Below are 25,548 nucleotides of genomic sequence, written 5' to 3' on the forward strand. Positions count from 1 at the left end.
ATGGTCATCACCATCAATGGACAAATACAGTACACAGTTGAATCATGATTATTTTTTCTCCTAATTAGACTGATCATATTTGCTTTCCACCTAGTTTATTACAGTGCATTTCTGCCATACAGTATAAACTGAAGAATTCACATAATATGAATTTGAAGGAAGACTGAAGAGATGGCTTGGATCTTGTTCTGTTTTAAACTAAGTTTAATGAATGCAAGATCTTGAGAAGACCAGATGCAAGCAAGGGAGGGATGTTATGCCTGTAAAAATGGTGCAGAAGAGAGAGAATGTCAGTAGGTTCAGCTTTTATTATGTCTCCAACACTTTGACATAATAAGCAACATTGAAAAAAATACCTTTGCATCTGGCACCACTATTTTGGAGCAAGGAACACAGCACTTATTTGCTATGACATAAGTTTCTATTTGGAATACTGCAACATACGCAAAAAAGTGAGATAAAATAATTCCCTGTGAACTATGTTATAGGCAATGAACAATATGTGACCTGTACAGTAGCTATTTTTATTAGGTACAGATAAAGCTTATTTCTATTGGTGTGCCTATCAAAACATGCATTTTATATTCTTTATCCTTTGGCCTTTACTTCAGTTGATCATAGTAACTGCCATCTAGCAAATGTTAGGCTTCTGATGAATTAGATTATTTGTAGAGTACATACTGATATATGTTCATATAAATAGCTATAAATTGCCACAGAAAAAGTAGCTGTTGCAAAGCTCCTTCCTTCTCAATGGCTTTGAAGGAAGCTGCCAGAAGAGGTCCATCAATCAATCCACTTCAAAACTATTAAGGAGAAAATGCAAGATTTGCATATTTTGTCACACATTTCAGTAATAAAATGACTGGATGGCATTGTTTTGTTGCTCTGTGGGAGAGCAAATAGCAGTAGAATTAAAGTGTTTTCCTCTTCTTTTTTATCATTATAACGTCTTACATTTGAAGACCAAAGGCAGAATAATCTGTGTAAATCAGTAGCCTTCAATCATTCGGACCTGAACTTGAAGCAAAATATGCATCACTGACCCATTACTTATACTTATTATTTTATTGTGTGTTATTTTATTGCATATTGGATAGTACCCTTGCACGCACAAAGACTGAGCTGCTGCAGCTACCCATCTGCTGAGTAATTCAAAGTACTCGTCACCTTAATAACTTTCCCCAAAGAATTATGGGAACCATAGTTTAAGGGTGCTGGGAACTGTAGCTCTGTTAAGAGCAGCAAATTGTTAGCTGTTTTATACTGTATTTATTAGGTGTCAGGGACGGAGGAAGAAACATTCGCGGCATTTTTCCGCCTCGGGTGTCGAACTAACTCGACCAGTCTTGGGTACTACTATGGAAGGCAACATTTGCCGCTCCGCCTCAGGCGGCGAAACGCCTCGAGGCGGCCCTTCTCCCCACACGAGCGCAGCAGAGAGGGACCGACTTCCGCTCCCTCGCATTCAGCTGTGCGGAGGGGGCCTCGCTCGGAACGTCAACGGACGCCTTCACGCGAGGGAGCGCATGCGCAGCTGAGAGAGTAGGCGGGGACACCGAGGCGGGGCTGGGAGGAGGGCACCGAGGGAGGAGGGCGAGCGTCAGCTGGCACCAGCGCCCAATCGGCGAAGAGCTCGTGGAGGCGGCTGTGATGTTGTCACCTGACTGTGGTCGGGCAGCGCAGCGCCTGGAGAAGCCGCGGCGGAGCTGGCCCCGAGGCAGGGGGTCGAAGTGGCTCAGGCTCGCTTGAGGGAGCTGCGGGTGAGTAAGATGGCCGGCGGCGCTGGGGCGGGGGTGGAGGGAGAAACCCTCGCGCGGGCGGAGCGGGGCTCGTGGGCGGCGCGGCGGGTTGCGGGGACAGCGCGGCAGGGAGGGCGAGAGCGCAGGCGCACAACTCGCGAGAGGCTCCCCAGAGTCTGCATGTTTTCCTCCGCGTCCGGGTGGGGGGGGGGAGTGGAGCAGGGCGAGGACGAGGCTCGGCTGCCCTTTCGAGCCGAGGCTGGGAAGTGGCTCGAGGGGCGGGTGGCGGAGTCGTGGAGGCGGCGGTGTCCGGGCCACAGGCATAGAAGCGCCTTCGCCGGGCTCTGGATGCCTTGCGGTGGCTCCGCCAGTGTCCGTCCCCCCCCCCCGCGCACCCCGTGTAATCTCTTCGGGGCAGAGACCCATCCCTCCTGCTCCTTCGGCCTTGTGATTATAGAGTCCGGTTGCCGGACCTGAGGGGGGGGCAGTCCGTGTGCCTTTTCTCCTGTGAGCCGGACATCCTTACCCCCTCTCTGTGGTGTGAGCAACACTGCACATGTGGCTAGAAACACAGCAGGGAGAAATTATTTCACTGCGTTTAAGCTGTTAATGTGAAGATACCCTTAATGATAAATCATTGTAGAAACTGTGTCCAAGTAAGACCCGCTGACCACAGAGAGAGTCACAAGGAGCTGGATTGGTTTGCTGTGGACTAACCATCCCAGGCTACTGCAGTCTAAAGCTAGACACTCTGACTAAGAATAAGGTTCGTCTGGGCATAGTTGGACTTCGTTTTATGTCTTCCGTTTGAATAACGTCATAATAACTCGCATTGCCTGGGCCTACGGAATGCAACCTTTTAAGCCTACCTGACAGCTTCGTTTGAACGCCTGCTTTCTCCTGCTACATTCCATCTCAAGACTTTGTGCCCGATGCACTCGCATGGCTTTCCTGCCAGCCACCCTTGGTTTACTATCAGACCTGAAATGCTTTGCCTGTGTTTTGTGGCATTGTGATTGCCCTAATAGCGATTTTAGAATTCTGTGGGTGGTGAACAGCAGTTTTGAAAGCCACAACTTTTTAAAAGTGCAAGCAGCAAACAAATAATTACAAATAGAAAAGAAAAGCAATCCAAACCACTGGCAGCATTGAGTGAATGTGCTTAAAATGCAGCTTGAAGGATGCAACCCTTAACACACTTAAGGTATAGTACGTTCACTTTATCGCTTGCTCTGAATCCAGTGTGCAGTGTTCTCCCACTGCCAATTTTGGAAGCAGTATCTACATTGATCCATTATTTTCTTGAGAAACACTGCTGTTTTTCTGCTGAAAAACACTGATGAGTTTTTCTTCAAACCAGCTAAAATCCAACCGGGTTGGAATAGAATAATAGAATCAAAGGAGAGTTGGAAGGGATAAGTGGTAATATGAACATTTAAGACAACCATCACACATGCACGGAAGAGTGCACATGTGCAGATAATAGCTTCATGAACATGAGGGGTTTTTTTTTGGGGGGGGGGGGTTGCAAGGGCATGGAAGCCAAAAAGGTCATGCAGGTCATGTGAAGACATCCTTACCCCCTCTCTGTGGTGTGAGCAACACTGCACATGTGGCTAGAAACACAGCAGGGAGAAATTATTTCACTGTGTTTAAGCTGTTAATGTGAAGATACCCTTAATGATAAATCATTGTAGAAACTGTGTCCAAGTAAACATGTGCAGAATCAGCTGATCCCATATCTTCTGTGGACAGGATCATGAGGTTAGTTTGAAACATTGAGTGTTCTTCTTAGGGACGTTGATAAAATGTGATGTCAAGAAGTTGAGTTAGTACAGTGGTACCTCAGGTTAAGTACTTACCGGTAATTCATTCTGGAGGTCCGTTTTTAACCTGAAACTGTTCTTAACCTGAAGCACCACTTTAGCTAATGGGGCCTCCTGTTGCTGCTGCGCCGCCGGAGCCCGATTTCTGTTCTTATCCTGAAGCAAAGTTCTTAACCTGAAGCACTATTTCTGGGTTAGCGGTGTGTGTAACCTGAAGCATATGTAACCTGAAGCGTATGTAACCTGAGGTACCACTGTATTGTGAAGTGGAATGCTTCAAATTATAAAGAAAGTAGCCAAACATGTCTACTTGTAATGGGAGAGAAACCCATTGGATTTAGCAGCTGCATCTGACAGGTGAACATAGTAGATTAAAAGGCCAGTACAGTACTTGAATGAGATCTTAATATGTCCCCTTGGTTGCACTTCGGCGAGGTCTGTTACAGATATATTACACCTGAATTAAACAAAAAGCTTAATTGTGTTTTCCAAAAGATCTCGAGGCTCATGAAAAACTGCCAAGGTAAGGTAAACAATAAGCTGTGCCTTCTTTCCTCCTCCTGTTGTCTTTATTTTTCTTGGCAGCATGACATAAGTGTCTAGCTGTACCACAATAGATAAACAAGCCCAACTACATTTCATATAATTCCTCCCTCCCCCATTTGAATTTGTGCCTCTGAATGCATGTTGGCTATGCTCGTTCTGTTACAAGATTTAGAAACAAATATAAAGTGTTCATTTCAAATCCCATAAAACAACAGAAAATATAACAGATAAGGAAACCTCTTTGAGGCCTGCCTAAACCTGTATTTAGTAAACTTCTGAAGGCAAAAATTAACTTGTTTTTGTTGATCACCTTCAGCTCCAAATTCTGCACAGAGTGGTCTTGGCTACTGTTTTATCACGGACAGATTGTTTTATTTCAATTTTTTAAAATGTATTTGTGATTTCATTATTATCGCCTGTCACGTTGAACTTCATGGAAAATTGTCTAATAATATAGTAAATGAACCAAGTAGTTTAAAGCCTAGATCTCCCAACTTGGCCCATATAAGGTATTTTCTTCCTATGAATAATAATGCTTAATCATAAACACCTGCATTGTAAGTCCATTGATTTTATTTGACCATAACCATCTTGCCACCAATGAGACCTTTTTCATTCTGACAAGGGTTCCTGCCCTTCTGAATCCTCAATAAGGACAGAGGTTCTCCCTAATGTTACCCTAAGTTTTGGAAGGGCTCTGAAATCACTGAGATGTGGGAGCATCTCTGAGGCTTATCCGGACAGGGACAAACCTACCCCTTCTACCTTGGAGCTGGAAAGAGCTTGGGGACATAACTCCCACAGTCACACTTCACTGGGGAGGTGACTGGAGTACCTTTCAAGCTTAGTAGGAAATATATAAAATCCCATGCTTTCCATCTGGATGAAGGACAGAGTTGGAGGTGGATATAAATTTGTGTATCCTTGAATGTAAGTGTGCTTAGTCTGCAATAGTGTACATTGTTGGAATAGGTTGACATGGGAATAAGCCCCACTGAACATTATGGAGCTTACTTTTTGTTTAAAATATACTCAGGATTGGGCTATTAGGAGAGAAGTTCTTAAAGGATGAGTTGGGTTGTACTTGAGAGCGTGGAGCACCTGAAAGTGGAGAGTTCAAAGTTCCAGGTATGCATTGGATTCTGAAGTACTTGGAACCTTTCTTCCTCACCAGCCAATATCTGGTTGGGTTCTATGCATTCAGTAAATGACTTCCACCAATCAGCATTAGATTTGTACAGGGAATGCATTTCCTACTCCATGATTCCAATTTGATTTGGGAAGGAAGAGCTGGTCTTTGGATGAAACCAGAGGGTCTATACTATTCCCCACCCCCTTCTAATTACAGTGTTGGTGTTGGACCAGTATAAGCAACTCTGCATAGTAATCTTCACACATTCAATCAGATTGCAGTGTGGGGAGCACATGGGAAGTTCAGAAAGTCTAGAAAGACCTTGCAGCTCTAAGTTGTGCATGCTTACTCAAAAGCAAACTGAGTTGCTTCCTACTGTTTTACAGTAGTCTATTAACTGATAACTCAAAAGTGTGATGAGGTTTAGGGATGATATAATTTGTGGTGACACAGAATTATCTGTAGACTACGTATCAATGGCATACTGATTGTTTTTAAAGTTGACTTTAACTCTGTACAGTATAAGAGTATAATGTTTACAGTATAAGAGTATAATGTTTCAGTCGAAAGGAAGCACATTTGTAAATGAAGCCTAACACCTTCAAAACTAATATTTAGATACCCAGCCCTGGAATCTTACACATATTTTCTTGGAAATAATCCACATTGAGTTCAATAGGCCCTAATCACAAGTAAATACAATGGTACCTCGGGTTACAGATGCTTCAGGTTACGCAATTTCGAGTTGTGCAGGAAGTACTGGAACGGGTTATGGCGCTTGCGCGTGCGCAAAAGTGCTAAATCGCGCTTTGCACATGCGCCAAAGCGTGGCCTGTGCATGCGCAGACGCGACACTGCGGGCTGCGAACGTGCCTCCCGCACGGATCACATTCGCAACCCAAGGTTCCACTGTATGTATTGGATTTCAGTTTTAATGAATGGCAGATTTCTGTTGTTCATTTTAGTGTGGCAATACTAATTTGCTTCTTCTTAAACTTATTGGAAATAAATTCCTAAAACTGTCAAGTAATTTGTTTGGGACTGGGATACCAAGTTACAACCCTGTATTCAGGGGATGATCCTAATATTGGCCAGGCAGCGGTGGGACTTAACAGAATAATAGACTATTGTTACATCTGCAGCCCCCCCTTTCGCGTCATGGACCTCCACAGCTGTGGCGTCTCCTCACCAGTGGAGCCCTCCTGGGCAGAGGGGCACCTGTGCCTCATGTAGATCTTCTATCATGGTGCATCAGGGGTTTTGATTGCTCTGCCCAGTGGACACAAATTTACAGGATTGCAGCTGCAAGCTAAGCAGTTTCAAGCACTTCAAATTAAGAGGTTTTAGGATAATACTAATTTGCATGCTAATTTGAAAAGCCCTGGAGTCATTTGTTGCACTTAAGACTTGTAAGAACGGTCACATTTTCACTAATTACTATTAGAGCTGCTTTGCGTAAAAATACCTTTGCATTTTTTACATCCTGAATGAGGTTATATAGTAAGGCTTCAACTAAATATAAGTTGAAATCTCAAAAATCAGTTTATATGTGCACTCCCTCATATTGTATGAAGCTTTGACTTTAAAAATTGTGCATGATTTCTACACCTATTTTAGAAACAGACATTGAAAAGCTATGATGTCCCCAAATTTCGAATTTATATGGGTCTCTCTGATAAGTAGACACATATATACCCTAGGTTCCCTTGAGAGGAAGAGCAGGATATAAATTAAATTAAACCCTTCTCATTGTATTTTTTTTCATGGGACTGACTTTTAGGAACACTTTAATGTAAGGAGAAAATGCTTTTAACTCTTTCACTTCCTGAAGCAATGCAATTCTATCCAAGCATCATATTTGGCATCTCTGTGGGTGATAGCAACCAACAGAAGGGTTAAATGTGGTGCTTTCGGGGAGTGGGTGACAACACATTGGTTTTCTTCTCCTAGTTTCTGGCATGATGTTTATTGATACATATCCCACTATCTAGCTCCGGGGCTTATAAACTTTTTACCCCCCAGGGCTTCCTTGTGAAAGCTGAAATTATCAGTTAGCAATTACATTGACATCACTTGTTGATTCTTTGCTGCAACATTTTCCTTGTGGAGAGAAGTTCCATACCTCAGCTTTCCTGTAGCCAAGTATAAATATTTTTTCCTCCCATTCTTTTGTCCTTCAGTACCTTCTTTTTCTTTTTCCTCTCTGAAATGGCCATCATCTTTTCCTCCTGCCCACTGAACATCTCTTGTTTCCTGGCCATGTTCACTCAACAGGCAAAGAGCTGCTGTTGCAGACATTAATCATAGACTCATAGAACTGTAGATTGGAAGGGACCCCCAAAAAAATCCTGGACAGCTAAAAATCCTGGACAGTTGGCCATACAACTCTCTTAAAAAAAATTCCAACTCTAAAAGCTTCCAATGGAGAAGAGTCCATCACTTTCCAAGGGAGTCTCTTCCACTGTCAAACAGCTCTTATTTCCAGGATGTTTGGTCGAAAGAACTGCATGTTTAAGAGCACTTACACAGAACAATAATGCAAATGATGTTATTTATTATTATTGCCCTCAAAGAGCTCAAAGTAGTATACATGGTTCTCCCATCTCAGTTTCTATCCTCACAAGTAGACTAGTTTGATAATAAGGGGGTGACTAGACCAAGGTCACCCAGTGATCTTCATGGCTTTAGCAGGTATCTCTCCTAGTATGACAGTCTGACAACATAATTTGTCACCGTACCTAATGATACAGGTTTCTTCCAAGTGTGTATTTGTGAGATCTGTTATGGACTCAATTAAGGTGCCTATTTCTTTTAACATTGGTTCACAACATTAATAAACATTCATTTTTATCATGTTAATATATATCTCCTGTGTATATTCATTACACTAATATCCTCCAAGGAGCTCAGGGAAATATAAAGTGGTTCATCATTTTATTCTCACAGCAATCCTGAGATGCAAGTTAGACTGAGAGATAATGACTGGCCCAAGCTCATCTAGCAGGATTTCAGACTGAGTATTGTGTTTTTTTAAAAAAATGGTTCTTCCCAGTCCTAGTCCAACTATTTCCCCCAGTTTATATGCATTAATCATTTCAACATCCCAAAATCTAGAATATGTTTTTAATCATATAGTGGTTCCCCCCACCATAACAGTCGTTAAAATGCTTGCAATGGATCGCCATAATAACCAAGTACTTATAAAATGAGTATTTAATAGGGGGGGAAATTCTGGTCACTTTAAAGTAAGGTTGCTCAAGTGAGGCAGTAACTTTTTCAGTAAAATGCTGTTTCATGCCATGTCAGCATAACATAATGAATCAGCAGCTCTTAACTATTGCAGGCACTCATTCAAAGCGTATCTCTTCCTCCATAAACGGGGAGGTGGTTGGGGTGGGGTTAGATAGCCAACTGTCATTTAATAAAAACAAAAAAAATTCCTTCCAGTAGCACCTTAAAGACCAACTAAGTCAGTTCTTGGTATGAGCTTTCGTGTGCATGCACACTTCTTCAGATGCACACGAAAGCTCATACCAAGAACTGACTTAGTTGGTCTTTAAGGTGCTACTGGAAGGAATTTTTTTTGTTTTGACTGTGGCAGACCAACACGGCTACCTATCTGTAACTGTCATTTAATAGCTACTGCTACTTGTCTATGTAAATGTCCTAAGTGGGCAGCTTTTATCCCCCCATATTTTACACCAATTGGGAAATGTGTTGTCAACAAAAGAAAATATTTTTAGGTTGGATTGTCAGATGCATCTATATTAAATCTGTACACTTTTCTTCTTTGAATACAGTATTATCCAGTTGCCTTTATTCTGTTAGTTAACATTGCAATAATCTTGTTTTATATTGGACAGCAATATTGCATGGTGGAAACCTTTGTGTTGCAACTTAAGGCACTATTCTTCTCCCTAGACACTAATTAATGAAAGTTGTGCAGTGTCTTTGTGGGGAAAAACACCGATGTATAGTTAAATTAGATCTTACCCAGTTCTGAAATGGAAGTCTTTGCTTGAGTCAATGCAGATTTTCTGTTCAAGGCTTGGGCTCCATATAGACCTGTGGTTTAGTGGTAGCTTCTCAAAGTTACAACATTATAAACTAATTCTTTCCTTCTTCTGAAACTTAAATCTTTTCCATACATCATGGTTGTATACATGATATTGCAGTCCAAGATACTTTCCAAAAAATTAGGAAGACTTTCACTAATTTTATTTTAGTTTTAAAAAAACTTTCCCCAATGATACAGGGAAATAACAGCATATTTATAAAGGTTTAACTTTACAAACTAACATGTCCATTTTTTCCACATTTATCCTACTTTTCGATCCTAATTCAGTCCTAAGCACTACTTTGGGGATGTCTTACTAAGGAACTTTTCATAGCCTTCTGGTTTGTTTTACGCATGTTTATAATCTCCTGTGACTTAGAATAGAGCAGGTTCAAAACACAGATACAATGTAGCACACCTTATAATTTGGGTTTTTAGCAAAGGCAGTCATGAGATGTTTTCCGAACATGAATGTGGGCAATTGTGGGATATCCTGGCAACCAGAATATGCCTTTCCTAAGGGTAAATACTGTTCCCCATGTCCTGCATGTATGTGTGTAGTATATGTGAAAGAACAACAACACTTCTGTTCTGGAACAGCATGCCTAGGGGCCATATTCATTGAAAGCACTCATTTGTGCTGGGTGGAAAACTAGAAGCTTTTAATGATCTGCTCCCACTTTCTGAATTTGTGTACCCATTTAACTTTTTTTGCCGATTCAGGGTCTCCTTGTGGCTCCTGAGATGTGTAATACAGTGGTACCTCGGGTTACATATACTTCAGGTTACATACGTTTCAGGTTACAGACTCCGCTAACCCAGAAATATTACCTCAGGTTAAGAACTTTGCTTCAGGATGAGAACAGAAATCATGCAGCAGCGGCGCCCCGGCGGCAGCGGGGGGCCCCATTAGCTAAAGTGGTGCTTCAGGTTAAGAACAGTTTCAGGTTAAGAACGGACCTCCAGAATGAATTAAGTACTTAACCCGAGGTACCACTGTACCTTTTAATGTACCCTTTTCCTTGAAGTTTGGTGCATGTGTGACTACTAAAGATGTGGTGTTAGTTTTTTAATTTGACATGTGGAATTTCATTAGGATATGAAGGTGGAAGTGTTTCCAAAGCTGACACTGACTGTTCTTCTAAGTCTGCAATGATCCCTCCACCCAGCTTCTATATCCTACACCATTTCTAATATTGGAGCCCATAAATTTAAAAGAGCATTCATTCTGTTTGCTTCCTCAACAGACCTGTTTTTTAAAGTTCAAGTTACATTTGTACAGACTCGCTCAGGCAATGCGGTTGCACAATTTACCCTGCATAAGCAGAATGTATTTAGCTAGAGAGATACACAAGGAAGAAATGACTCAGCTTGACAAAAAATTCAGGTATGATGACTTCTTCAATATGAAGTTCTGCCCCCACTCCTTATGCAGTCTTGTAAACTGAGCACATTTTGATGGAGACAGGTGATAAGAAATAGCTTGCTGTTTTTCATAATTAGGCTTAAAAGAGCTGATATTAATATTGCCATCCAATGGAGGGCAGCGGAGGGAATGGCTTGGCCTTACAGTGATTCAAGAGCTACAGTTGGTCAATCCATTTATTAGGTAGTTGGTAAACAGCTTGGATTTTACAAACTTTATCCAGTGTCCATAAACGGGAAGCCATCACAGATGCTAAGGCACTGGTGTACGATGCTGTTGAAAACCCAAGTCTGTCAAGAGATTAGCTGCTATATTTTGCACCAGATGAAGTTTATGAATCTTACGTAGAACATTTTACAGTAACATAGTCCTGCAGTTAGAAAGATATGCAGCTAGTTTACCAGCTTTTGAGTGAGTTTCAGCCTTCTGTCTCCAGTTATCAGGCAGAGTTGGTGAAAGAATCTTCTGTCAAAGAAAACATGGGCTGAAAAGTGTTATGTTGTGATACTTTTTAAATTAACATTTTCATTAAACAGAAGATTGAAGGGAGCTAGTAATTAGAAGCATTTTTGCATTAAATTTATGCAACTTCTGTTATATACCAAATGAAAGTTCTGCTTAGGGTGTGGGTAGATGAACTTTGATCTACATCTTCAGTGGTTTGAAACTTCCTTTTTTCAGTCTACGTAGCAAATTTCCTATGTACATTGTTAGCTTTGTACACAGTTACAACTACCTTAGATTGTTGTGTTTTTGTGTTTTATGTGTGTGGTGATTTAAAAAACTCAACAACACTCAACTTGATCTTAACATTTAAAATAGAACTACTACTACTACCACCATATATGTGTGTCAGCTATTGGTCACAACAAAAATAAATAGAAGCATTGAAACAACAGAATAAAACACATACAGCATATATGTACTTGAATAGTGATACATCTTTGCCTCAGACCACAAATCAACACACTGGGTAATCTAAACTATCCTAACTTTTTAGAGGATGAAAATGATTGTAAGCAGGGAGCCAGGCAGGCCTCCTGGCAAAGGCCTTTCAGTTGGATTTTAAAAATCGTAACAATATTTATTTACTGTTTTATCATATATCACACTGGTTTACAACAAGATGAAAATATAAAGCCAAACAATAAAATCGTGAAAAGTGAAAATAAATTCAAAACAAACTAAATTTATGCTTGCGGGAGGCAGTGGAAGACTGGTGTGCCTGGCGTGCTCTGGTCCATGGGGTCATGAAGGGTTGGACATGACTAAACAACAGCAAATTTTATGTTGTTCACCTGATTAGGCCACATATACAGGTTATAAAATGCCTCTATTAATAATTGACAGTTTTGTTTAGTGGTGACATATCTTCTGCAATGTTTTTTCTTGGTTTAGATTCCTTTAACTTTATGGTGTTTTGTATTATTGAGCATTCTGTAAAAAAACTTTTCCTTTATCTCAGGTGTGAAGAATAGAAGCATGTTCCCTCTGAGATCTTCATCCACAGACGTGATACAGAATGTCTTTAAGTGAAAGGAACAGTGTGGTTTTTGCATATGAATCTTCAGTACACAGTGCCAATGTTCTGCTTAGTCTTGACGAACAGAGAAAGCAAGACCTTTTTTGTGATGTTACCATCTTAGTGGAAGATCAGCGATTTCGGGCCCATCGTTCTGTGCTTGCAGCCTGCAGCAATTATTTCCGTTCAAGAATTGCGGGTCAGTTGGAACCTGATCTTATTATTTTACCTGAAGAGGTAAGTGCTGCTACTGCTGCTGCTAGCTCACTTCCTATGTATGCTATTCTATCTACTCACATGTTAAAAATGTTGTTCCTGCTCAAGGTGGTGTAGATATTACTATTAGTGAAAGCATACAAGTGATGTTTAGAATTACTATGTCAAGCAGCCATAGAATGATCTTCTGGGAGGGCAGAAAACCTTCTGTATTAGTATTATTGATTTGACTTAGTAGTTGCCAATTACAGAAAGCCTCTTAAGCAACTTACAAGAAGGTTAAACACCAAAAAGCAATGACATGAAAAACATCATTATTATTACAGTTAATTAATTAATTTTGTATACTGGCCTCCATCTGTACATCTCAGGGAGGTTCACATTGTAAAAATACAAGATAAAAACACAAAATACACTATAAGGTAAAAACACAAAATACACTATAAGGTACATTTCAGTAAAACATTACACTAACTTGCAAGCAGACAGACTACTAACCAACATGTCACATTCTGTCAAATGCCTGAGAGAACAGATATGTTTTAATCTGGTGCTTGTTTATTATTCCAAGATTATAAAGTCTATGAATACTTTGTGCCCTGTATGAGATAAAATAGAGGATGATCCAATCTCCTGCCACATCTTTCCCTCACTCATTTCTTCCTCCACATGCAGAGAAGTTTGGAGGACTCAAAGAGCTTCATGTGCATATTTTCATGCTCACGGTTAACTAGATTATCCCCTTCAGTTTATATCAAGTGTAAATCTGCAGATAATTGCATCAGCCACTCCTTATTTCAGGGCTGTTTGTCAATATTGTGAGAAAACAAATGTATCAGTTTCTTTTCCTACTAAAGATACAAATACAGGCTCACTCACATTGAAAGGTTCTGAGTTTATAAGGAAGAGCTAAACAGAAACCTTAATGATTCCCAGACAACCATGTAAACAGTTCTCTAGAATAACCACAATTACATTAATTCTGAAACTGACAAAAAGAACTTCTCTTGCTATACAGTCCTTCTACATGCACTTCCTCTATTTTCTTCCACTTGAATTTCCATTTCTGTAGCTCCTCAATATAAATTTTTCTCTTTCCGTAAAAGGGGGGGGGGGAGTATATAGAATTCCTACAACAAATGTAATAGATGGTAAGCCATCGTTTGCTTGTGTCTTGAACAGTCTTAAGTGTGTTGCATCCTGGTGTAGTGAACTGTTCTACAGCTAACTTCTTTTTTTGAATACTCTAGGAGCCTAAAAGCTAATACAGTGATACCTCTGGTTACAAACACTTCGGGTTACAGACTCCGCTAACCTGGAAGTAGTACCTCGGGTTAAGAACTTTGCCCCAGGATGAGAACAGAAATCGCGCGGCAGCAACAGGAGGCCCCATTAGCTAAAGTGGTATCTCAGATTAAGAATGGTTTCAGGTTAAGAACGGGCCTCCAGAACTAATTAAGTTCGTAATCAGAGGTACCACTGTTCGAGATTTTAATTATGTGTTCTTGTACAGTTTAGCCACTATTCTCTCCAAGAAGTATAATCCAGGCAAAGTAGTGGGTGTGCTTCAGTCAAGCCACCAGTGTCACAATGCTTGTGGTACCCTATAAATGATTGCTGTGGCATCTCCAGCCCCTAGAAATTGTCTGTCCATGCTTTTCTGTAATAAAAACATCCTTCATACAGCAGAGATAGCTTAGTAATAGCACCAGGAAAAAACATCATAGGGATCAATATCTGTACTTTTACAAATCCATTATATTCCAAATGAATTTACTTTAAAATATTAACAGAATGCATTGAATTAATTTAGGGCTTGGTCTAAAGTTACATATTGCTGAAGTGAAATCTACTTCAAGATCCATATCCTTTTTGCAGGAAAGATGTGTGAAACAAAAATAGATTATCCATCTGCTTTTCAATAATTATTATTAAATTTTGCATGTTTTAATATCAGTTTCATGGAGGAAATATGATGTGTTGGCATTGACTCAAAAGTGGAATACACACACACACACCCCTCCATAGTCCCACTTTTGTTACTCAGTTTCCAAAGAATGTGAGTACTAAATACCTACTCCTAATGGGCACTGAAACATAGTGGTACATGGCCATCACAGACCTCCTCCATTCTTTCCCCCTCAGATCTTAGAGCAGCAATGGCTGCGCGTAGAATGAGTTCCTTATTTCAGCCCCTTTGAGCATGTTTCTTTCCTTTATACTGCAACTTTACCACCATGTTTGCATTCCACACAATGCATTGATATTTTCACAAAACCCAATGAAACTTCTGTGTAATATATGTGTGTTCCAGGTTACCAGTTTTGCATGCTTCTAGTCTTCAGCTTCCAATCCTTCAACTATTTTCGTTAGTCTGGTAACATCAATCTCTAGTACGTCTCCTCATTACTTCATTCTTCACTCTCTTCTTACCTGCTTTATTCTTTTCCTTTGCACGTGCATGCATATACTGCCTATGTGTTTGGCTGCAGTTACAAAATGCTCTTTCAGAAGCATTTTAGTATAACATTGCATAGGATAAGTTGGAATGCCCTATGTATAAAAATGGATTTTCAGGACAGATTGTGCTGAGGTGCTTTAAGAGTGAAAATACTTCTATAAAAAGCTGTAAAAAGTGAAAAATAAAATGCAATCTGATTACTATTCCTTTGTAGCCACAAATAACTTTAGATGTTGAGCCACCATGTAACAAATGTACCTATATAGCATTTATATCAGTTCTACAAAACATTATTTGTAATAAAATTCTGTATAGTCAGTGTCCTGCCAAATATGCATTTGTTCTTTTATTGAAAGTTTTGATTGATTCTCTTCTTATATTTTCTAGTGTACATTGTAGCATTTGTTTGTCTAGCAACGAGACTGTTTGAGAGTAAGCAAGCCAAAAATAAGCGTGGTTATTGAGAAGCAGTTTTAATCATAACTTGTTAATGGTTCACATTGCTAAACAGGAAGGGTTAATTTTCATTCAAGTGTCATTTTTGTCTTTTGCAGGTTAGAAATTTAACATGCATCTTTTTGCTCCTCTTCCCTGCAACAGGTAACACTAAATGGATTCGAACCTTTGCTTCAATTTGCATACACTTCCAAACTTATTTTAGATAAAGACAATGTGGCTGAAGTCTGCAAGTGTGCAGAGTTTTTGGGAGTACATGACATTGAGGAATCTTGCTTTCAGTTTCTTAAATTCAAATTCCTGGACCATAAATCCGGCCGGCGGGAATACCTCCCCCAAAAATGTTGTAAACAGCGCTGTCAGAAAGAGCTTCGTAAAATAGATGCTGATGATGGGGCTCTAGAAATAGATGGTGTGGATGACATTTTACAAAATAAATGCATTCAAAATCCTCAGTTGAATGCCTGCAAAAATGAGCAAAATTTGGAAATGTCTATTCTGCAAGATAATGCCAGTCAGACCTGTGAGTCTGTATCAGAAAGGGGTCATGTCTTTGGTTTAGAGTCCCTATATCCCAAATACAGGAAGTTCCAAAAAGCTTTAGGAAATGATAAAGTCGCTATTGCGGAGTCGAACTCCAGTATTAAAGAGATTGCATCCGTTCATCAGGCTGAATCAAATACTACTGGTGCTATAAAGAAATCTCTTGACTGTGCAGCTGTGCAGCTGGTCACAAAATGTGAAGATGCTCAGGTAGAGATGGAAGAAGATGGGAAAGAAGAGTTCATAAAAGAGACAACCCCTCTGTTCCAAAGTATTGAATGCTCTGTGGAGAAGATGGATTCTGCTTTTGCCCCCCACAATTTTTCTGTTGCCACTCATGGACTTTATTCTGCCTCTATTTTAAATGCTTATGATCAATGTTGTAATTTGACTTTGAGTGGTATGCAGAGCAATACAGAGGTAGCTGAAAAAAATGGCATTGTTTCCGGAGCTGGAAGTTGCAAATCAGTGAATGAAAACGTTGAGGGCCCATCTTTGAAATCTCATTTGTGTGACAGAGAAAATGTGAACAGCAGTTCGCCTAGCAATCGCAGCAGTGTGGAGAGAGAGATAGCAGAACAGCTAGCAAAAGGATTTTGGAGTGATGTTTACAGCACAGATCCAGCATGTCAAGTCAGCTTGTCTCCTGCATCATCGAAAGACTTTACAGAGCAGGTCTGTTCCGAAAAGAAAACGGAATGCCCATGGTTAGGTATTAGGATCAGTGACAGTCCTGAGCATGGCCCTCAAAGAACTTTTACAACTTTGAGCTCCGTCACTTGCCCCTTCATCAGTAATCTTGGAACTGAAAACAGCACTGATAATAATAGTGGAGACTGTGTTCCAGAACAGCAATCAGATCAGTGCCCTTACACCTGTGTGATAAACCTGGAAGAAGAATCCGAAACTGATACAGAAGGAGATAGTGAATCCTGTTCTGCCAGAGAACAGGAATGTGAGGTGAGAATGTATAAAGTATCCCCTTTTCTGTCTTAAAAGTTGCATTTTATAATTCAGAGAGCTCTTTCACTTTATTACTGGAAAGTTTAAAAGAAAGCTTAAGAGTTTCCTCCTCACTTTAAAACGAACAATCGTTTTATATAATGACAGCTTTTGTAAATGAATTTGTTTAGGAAGTAATTCTGTTGAAATGGGTTGCGTAATTGTGCTGATTTTGCACTTGCAACACCTGCCTTAAGAAGTATATTAAGTTTTGAAAGATGAAATGACTGTTGGGATTGAAGAAACACTTTTATTTTTAGACTTAGTTTTCCACCATGCGTACATGCAATTAAAGGTACTTCCCCATAACCGGTTCCAAGATAATAATCACCAGAATGGAATTGTCACTGCCTAGGGCTTGCCGATCAGAAGGATGGCGGTTCGAATCCCCGCGATGGGGTGAGCTCCCGTTGCTCGGTCCCTGCTCCTGCCAACCTAGCAGTTTGAAAGCACGAAGTGCAAGTAGATAAATAAGTACCGCTTTGGCGGGAAGGTAAACAGTGTTTCCGTGCGCTGCTCTGGTTCGCCAGAAGCGGCTTAGTCATGCTGGCCACATGACCCGGAAGCTGTACGCTGGCTCCCTCGGCCAGTAAAGTGAGATGAGCGCCGCAACCCCAGAGTCATCCACGACTGGACCTAATGGTCAGGGGTCCCTTTACCTTTACCTTTAAGCACTGTAACACAGTACAATTGATACTGGATTCTGGTATGAAAATGTCAGTTTTGCATAATTTCTGTCCTCCATTGAAATATTTTTGTTGAACAATTAGATATTTTATTGCAGCTAGTGTAAATTTCTTTCCACAAGCTACACAAAATAGCATTTGTAATCGTGTTCCCAACCAGATTGCATGGTGGTTTCTCAAAAGACTCCCCTTTCAAAATTTGGGATCATGCACAGGCCACACTAACTCTGGATATAAATACGGGTCATTTTGTATTGTGCAGTGGCTGCCTTACTAACATCTGTCTGCACAGGTGGATGTGAACCATTGAACTTTTTGGCTTCCGGGCTGCCCAGTACTCTTGCATGTGTACGCACACTTTCTCTAAAGGTGTCTAGGCACAGCTCCTCTTCTGCACAGGCATGTTCTTAATGTAATGTGATCAATCTCTTATCATCACCCTCCCAACCACAGACTGGACCAACCTAGGTTCTACTTAGAACAGCATTGTGGTTCTCCCACGTACTTTCTCTTAACTGATTATTGTATTCCCCTGTATTCAGTTTAGTGAACTGAACGGTGATAAGCAAACCACCCCTACAGCTTGATTCCGGAGATTGGCTATACATTCTAATTGTTCACATATCATGCACAGTATGGCTTTCTAAAGTGGAGCTAGGTTTTGACCACATCAATATTTTCAAGGTGTTTGGTCTTCATCTTTGAAGAACCCTGCTGCTCTTAAATTCCTCTCATACTTAACATACCGTATTCAGAATGGCTAATATTCAGACCTGCTGAAAAGGTTTAAATTAACTTCATGTTTAAATGCTCGTGTTCCTCACTTTTTGCTAAGGATTGCTACTTCAAATGCCAGACATTTATACAGAAATTCCTCATTATTGCAGATTTAGTTAGCTAAAATACCATTCCTTTCCATGTGCTGCTCTAAATATTAGCACTATAAGCATACAAAGTGGTTGTGTTTCTTTCTGAATGTGACTCTTAAGGTGATTAGATATATATTTTAACTTTTATTAATGTACCAATCAATTAGAAAGCAAGTATTGAGATTGTTTTTGCTGTGTTTTGGCCTTGTAACCATTCACGTAAATGATTGCACTAGGACATGGGTCTCCACATTTTGAAACACAGTAGGGTGTGCAAGTTTCTAAAGCTATATTTACTTTCCAGGTAAAGCTGCCATTTAATCCACAGAAGATAATTTCTCTTTCTAGAAATGACTTTCAGTCATTTCTAAAAATGCACAAATTGACGCCAGAAGAGCTGGACTGTATCCATGATATTAGAAGGCGAAGTAAAAATAGAATTGCCGCACAGCGCTGTCGTAAGCGAAAGCTAGACTGCATACAGAACCTTGAGTGTGAAATAGAGAAACTGGTATGTGTGAAAAGCATTTTTAAACTTACATTTTCAAAAGAATCCTGGATCATTTTTGCCACACCTGTCGATTCCTTTTATCATGGTTGTAAGTTTTAAGAGATAGCTGTATTGTTGAGCAGCCTGAAATCTTTCTGACTCCCATTCTCTTTCTACCCCCACCTGAACTGCAACTATAGCAAAGTGTCTGATGGGCAGTAAGTAGCTGGAGGCAGAAGCTGTGTACACGGAGGTGGCAGTGCAGAACTGTGCATTCCAGAGATGAGCTGGCAACCTGAAAGGAGAAGCTGAGCACAATAAGGCTGCTGCATTGACTCCCTCCTGTCAGGCTAGCCACCTACTTCATTTACAGCCAGAGCAGTAGCTGCACCACAGCCACCTTCACCATCTGTTTTTGCGTTTTCATTGCTACACTTCTTTCTGCTAAGCAGCGTCAGGGAGCTGCTTTAATGGCGAACATAATGGTAGCAATGTATGGAGGATTGTGTGTTTTCTCTTTCCAGGCTCTGGAGCAGCCTTTCTCAACCTGTGGGTCCCCAGAGGTTGTTGAACTACAACTCCCATCACCCCAGCTAGCAAGGCCAGAGCTCAGGGATGATGGGAGTTGTAGTCCAGCAAACATCTGGGGACCTACAGGTTGAAAACCGCTGCTCTGGAGGTTGTGTTTCTTTTAGGGAGATTGAGGTCATGTTGCCTCACCAAGAGCAAGTGTATCAGTGATGGGGGAAATTCTGTGATGGTCAAAGTGTGTCTTTTAAAAGGGTTAGAAGGTCCCATCCTGTTGCCTCCCCAGTAAATTTGATGAGTCTTTTCTTACTTCTTGAAAAACTTTACATTTTTTCTGGTATCTCTATAGGGTATTGTAGGGGATAATAATAACCTTACTGGTGGCAAGTATCTTGATGGAGGGAATTTTGAAAAATGTCCTGACCTGAAAATCTCCTTAGTGCTGCTGTCTATCTGTTTCTGACTGTGTGTTGGATCTGAGGTATATATTTGACCCTGGTGTTTGGTATGTGGTGTCATGCCAACAAAACAAATTGCTTTACAAGGCAGTGGTGATTCGTAATTCTGCCTAGAACCAGGAGTCCCTGAGTCATTTGTAGTAAAGATGCCATTTACTGTAGCAAGGGCTCTTTCATCCAGAGTACACACTTTATCAGAAACAAAAAGACACTTTTAATCCACACTGGCTAACTAGTGTTGCATTTCTTCCCATTTTTATTCATACATCTTAGAAGTGAAAATCATAACGATATGCTACTCTATTACTTTATAAATATCATTTACACAACTGATTGTTAGAACACAATTATGCTATTAAAGAGAGAAGCTGCTGGAAACATTAGTAGGTAATTGAGTACCCAAGTTTTGAAACTTGACTGTCAATTGACTATTTTGTACCACTACTTCTTGTTGTGTATGCTTCTTCAGCCCTAAGTATATGTAGCTATCTGTGTAGAGCCTATTGCTATGGGAAATCTGGATTATTGCCACCCACCTAATAGCTCTGTGTTGGACCATCATAAACATGGCTGCTAATAAAATGCCTAGCACGTCCTTTCTGGTAAAAACACATTCACATAGGGCTGTAAGCTTGTAGACTATGTTATTGTAAGTCTTTAATATAAAACGCAGTAGCTAGAATTAGATTTCCCTGCTCAGTTTGCCTAGTTGTGTTTGTGAAGGTGTGCTTCCTCCAGTTGCTTATGTGAAGTGGTCCACAGATTATTTGGTCTGATACTAATCATGTCAGAAAATTCCATCATTTACATGAGTGAAGGAGCAAGAGTCTAGGAAACATTAAGAGACATGGGTGTCTTCAGACAGAACAGAACTCTTCAGCATGCTGCATTTTGTCCAAGGGATACCAGTTATCTACACTGCTACCTTTAAATAGATTGAAAGTTCAGTGTATCAACCTTTCACAAATATAGCCAATTAGACTGCTGAATTAGACCACTTGAATTAGTAACATTCTGGCTTTACTTTTGAGCTGTGATCATATTCCCACCTCCTTTGGAACCACATTGAACTCAGTACTTGTATGTATGGGAGTAGCTATTAGTATTGTTTTAACACTGTTCTTGAACTTGTGTTACATTTCGTTTTAATTTTTGCAAATGAGTACACATCAAGCCATCTAGTGTCATCCATTATTGTTTTCTTCTAAACTAATCCACACACCTGGAAGTACAATTTAACTTTGATTTAAAAAATAAAATAAAGCTGCACAGTTCATTTCAGAATAAAACATACTGCATTTCAGAGCAAAGTATCAAACTTATAACTCTCTTGTTTTTCTGTAGCAAAATGAAAAAGAGAACTTGCTGAAGGAGAAAGATCAAATTTTGTCAACACTGGTTGAGACAAAGCAGAATCTGACAGGACTTTGCCAACAAGTATGCAAGGAAGCAGCACTGAGTCATGAGCAAATACAGATTCTTGCAAAATATTCTGCCTCTGATTGTCCACTTTCGTTTTTGGTCCCAGAGAAGGAACAACCAGCACCAGCTGATGTTATGTCTGCAACGCCATTGTGTGTAGAATTATCTACAGGTCTTTCTGTTGCATCAACAAATGATTAGAGTTCCACTTACCAAAGTGTAAAAGGAGCATGTGATACAGATACGATCAAGCACAAAAAATTGTCCAGTTCCTGTAATAATATCTGAGAAAACATTGTGTCCAAAGAGGTGTGCAGAACAGTATTGGTGTTACCAGTTTTCATCAATGAATGACTTCATAAATGCACTACAGAAAAACCGTATTTTTGTCACACTTGTACTAACAGGGTTCAAAGATTGGTTGCTTAGGAGGAATAGTGTACACCTGCTTATGCTTAACTATCCACCATTCTCTGTTAACCCTAAAAGTAATTATGGGCTTCTCTTTCTGACATGTGAAGGAGCTGTTTTGCAATTTAGAGGCTTTAGGCTGCCAGTACCATATGAATCAAAATAACTGGAACAATTTGCCTTCTTAAAAATTCCCTCAACAATCCAGCCTAGATGTGTTTCAAATGAATAAATACATCTGGTGACACATCATTGGGAATAGTGGGTCTTTTCATTAGAAGCTTTTCCCATTCTTGGCATGTTGTCCTTCCATGCTCTCCAAAGGTTGAACCCAGTGCGGCGACAGTGGGGTTCTGTTGACATAGTGGTACTCTTGTTTCCTTTCCTCCCCCAAACACCCACCAAATCTGCTTGGGGGACCGGAGTGGACAGGAGAGGAAATTCCATTCTATCCCTTGGGCAAAAGTCCTTAGGCATTGTTGGATACTGCCCCCAATACGTGAGGTTCTGCTTGACATAAAATTTGTGCTTCTTGCTTGAGATTTGATAAGTGGTTATAAGGAGAATTAAAATGATCAAGCATTCTAGAAGGATTTCAGCTTTTACTGTTAATAGTGGGACCAGTTCGGATGTATTTAAAAACTATTCTCTTAAATGGATAGTTAATTTATATTCAGTTTTCGTTGTCTTGTTCTTCACTTATAAAAATAGAATCACTTCGATTCTTCAATAGTTCTAACTATTAAAAATAAGCAAATAGAGAATTTTATGGTAGGCTTCTCTGCATTGTATTAATTACAGAAAATCCATATAAAATCTGTAATTGCTCTTAATAACAGAAGCTTTATCTACTGAACCTCAAATATTTTTGCTGGTTTACAAATGCAAAAGCCAATGGAATTCTTCATTTCCTACCTCAAAACAGGCATCTGTTTTTATACCTATGTTTGGAATATGATCATCTTTCTATAACTGCTTTGCAAGATTTTAGCATAGTAGATCTGCTATTTCTTAACATGCTAAGATATTGGTTAAGTTAGTGTTGACTTTAGCCTCTAGGAAAGTAAAATTGCATTTTATAAAATATAATGCGAACATACATGGGGAACATTTGGCCAAATACATAATCTGAACAGTAATTTTAATAACCAGCATGTATTACAAAAACTACACTACCTCACAGAATGATTTCAAGATCATTCAAAGCTGCAGTGGTATTCATAAATACTTGTCACGAATTAGCATTATGATTTACACAGCTTACAGACTTTTGACTTCATTGTGGAAGTTCCTCTATAAGTTCATTTGTTTTCTTTTGTGTATGTTCAATTCCATTGTGATAATTTTAGGGAAGGATTCTAGCATTTTGGGTGTTGTGTGCATTTAATAAGGCACTTACTCTTGAAAAGTGCACATAACTTCTGACCTAGGAGTCATATGCTTCAACTTCCTTCTTGATCCACCCTGTTCCTTTCTGACAAATCAGTTAGCAGTGCCAAATTTGTTTAGGCGTATAATGTAAAACTTATACTTTAAAGAAGTAGCTCTGTTTTGAGAGGATATAATATTGACATAATTGCTTTTGAGATACAGCTAAGTGTCAATACTGTAAACTAAATTGTATCTGTAGGGAACTGGATTTTCTATGGGCTGGCTAGTGTTGAGGTTGACAGGGACAGTCTGGCTTAAGTCTCTGTCTCTCAAAGCCAACTAACAAAGAGTCTGGAAGACTGGATTATTGTCCAGTAGAGCAGTGCATCAGAGCCTGCACTGCATTCTTGCTGTTGGTTAATAAATTTACTGAGTGGTATTCAACTAGTTTTACTCTCTGTCAATTTGTTGAAATTAATGGAGCTAACATAGTCATGTTTGCTAATTTCTTCGGGTCTATGTTAAGTAAAACTTAATTGAATACCACTCATGGTCTGTGAATTGAAGCTCCAGGTTCAGTTCACATTTTTATAGGAATTGTTAAATATGCTCAGTTTCTAACACCTAATTGAAAAAAGGAGGTGGTTTAATACCTAATCTGCTACCTCTAGGAAAGTTTGTACAGTGATGCCTCAGGTTGTGTGCAAACACTGAACGGCTAAAACATCAACTTGCAAATGTTGGAATGAACTTCAATGGCAATTTTAATATACAAGACTCTCAGGTAAAATGTGTATTTTTTTTAGTTTCAGCCAAGAACATTCAGTTTTGAACTTGTAATATATTTGCATCAAGGCATGTCAAAAGTAGTTTAAAATATTTTGGGCAAATTGTTAGGTGTTCTAACAACAAAACAGCATCAAGATTGTAAAAAGTGACTCTCCATTAATTACAATTGATTTTATATCTTTCATAGTACAGTGTTTTCTAATGCAATAAAAACCACTACCCTTTCTAAGCAGGTCTTCATTTTTGTAAAATTTTGGCATTGTAGAATTGATGCATACTGATTGATTCATTTAGTACTACTAAAGCTGAACTCTGGAAATAACATTATTTATACAGTTTATATAATATATTAAAGCAGCAAATATTACTGAATTGGAATAAAACTCCTAAAAACTCACTTTCCTGAGTCTCATTCTTAACTTGGAGAAACAAACATAATTTGTTACTGTGGTTAAGCTTTGGGTCATAAAACTATCTATTTCTTAGGAAGTTTCTGAAACCCTTGCTTATAAGGACTTATTCATATAGTGGCGTAGTTCAGACATAGAAAAAACATGGTTTCATGCCATGTGAATTAAGCCACCTAAAGAGATTATAAGGTTTTGCTTCCACTTTTAAACAAAACACAATTCCTTTTTATGCTCCTCTGCTTTGTTTAAACCAAGAATGTGGAGCTTCTTTCAGTCTCAGAGCTGCTTTTCCTCATGGGTAAATGGGCAATCTTCCAGGGGTGGGTATGTCCTGAATTTATTTTTTTATTTTTTATTTTATTTTTTTTGAGGAAGGGGGTAAAATGTGAAGGGAGGGGGTTTGGTCAATTGTAAGGTGAAGGGAATTAGCAATGGGGTGACGGGTAACATGAGCAGGAGTACATCCCTGTGTTCTTATATTACAGTGATACCTCGGGTTAAGAACTTAATTCGTTCTGGAGGTCTGTTCTTAACCTGAAACTGTTCTTAACCTGAGGTACCACTTTAGCTAATGGGGCCTCCCACTGCCGCTGTGCCGCCACTGTGCAATTTCAGTTCTCATCCTGAAGCAAAGTTCTTCTTAACCCAAGGTACTATTTCTAGGTTAGCAGAGTCTGTAACTTGCAGCGTCTGTAACCCGAGGTACCACTGTACTTTGTAATACAGGCAACTCCCAAATTACATGGGGGTTACGTTCTAAGGCACCACTCATTTAAGTGAATTACATATATTTGAAACACCATTGAAAAAGCCTGCAAACATCCCATTCTGCTCCTGTACTGCCCCATTCTGTGTGATGTCACTTTCAGATTCGATGTGATGTGTGTATGTGCAGGTGTGCACATATAGAACGATTGTAGATGAAGAGTTGCCTGTAGTTGCAAACTGGTTGAAAGGTGGGATATAAATTTGCCAAGCTAAATCATGCCTGGGCATACCTGAAATCCATATGCTCATGTAATATATTATTGCACATATAATTCAAACCTTACCCCTCCAAGTGTAGGGTGATTGTGTTTTAATTTATTTTGATTAGTCTCCACCTTTCACAGAACCATAGAGTTAGAAAGGACTTCGGAATTCATATAATCCAGTCCACAGCTCAGTGCACGATCTGCATTGCAG

General features: G+C 39.7%; 1 protein-coding gene across 1 annotated transcript; it reads left to right on the forward strand.

Moving 5' to 3' along the window:
• The first annotated feature begins 1,604 nt into the window (after window positions 1-1,604).
• On the forward strand, window positions 1,605-24,350 carry BACH1 (BTB domain and CNC homolog 1). Its single transcript, XM_079972047.1, has 5 exons — window positions 1,605-1,763; window positions 12,195-12,488; window positions 15,529-16,887; window positions 18,789-18,995; window positions 21,305-24,350. The coding sequence occupies exons 2-5, from the start codon at window positions 12,252-12,254 to the stop codon at window positions 21,581-21,583; spliced, it is 2,082 nt and encodes a 693-aa protein (XP_079828173.1). The 5' UTR covers window positions 1,605-1,763; window positions 12,195-12,251; the 3' UTR covers window positions 21,584-24,350.
• The last annotated feature ends 1,198 nt before the right edge of the window (window positions 24,351-25,548 follow it).

The sequence above is a fragment of the Podarcis cretensis genome (genome assembly GCF_951804945.1).
Source record: "Podarcis cretensis genome assembly, chromosome: 4".
Taxonomy (NCBI): Eukaryota; Metazoa; Chordata; class Lepidosauria; order Squamata; family Lacertidae; genus Podarcis; species Podarcis cretensis.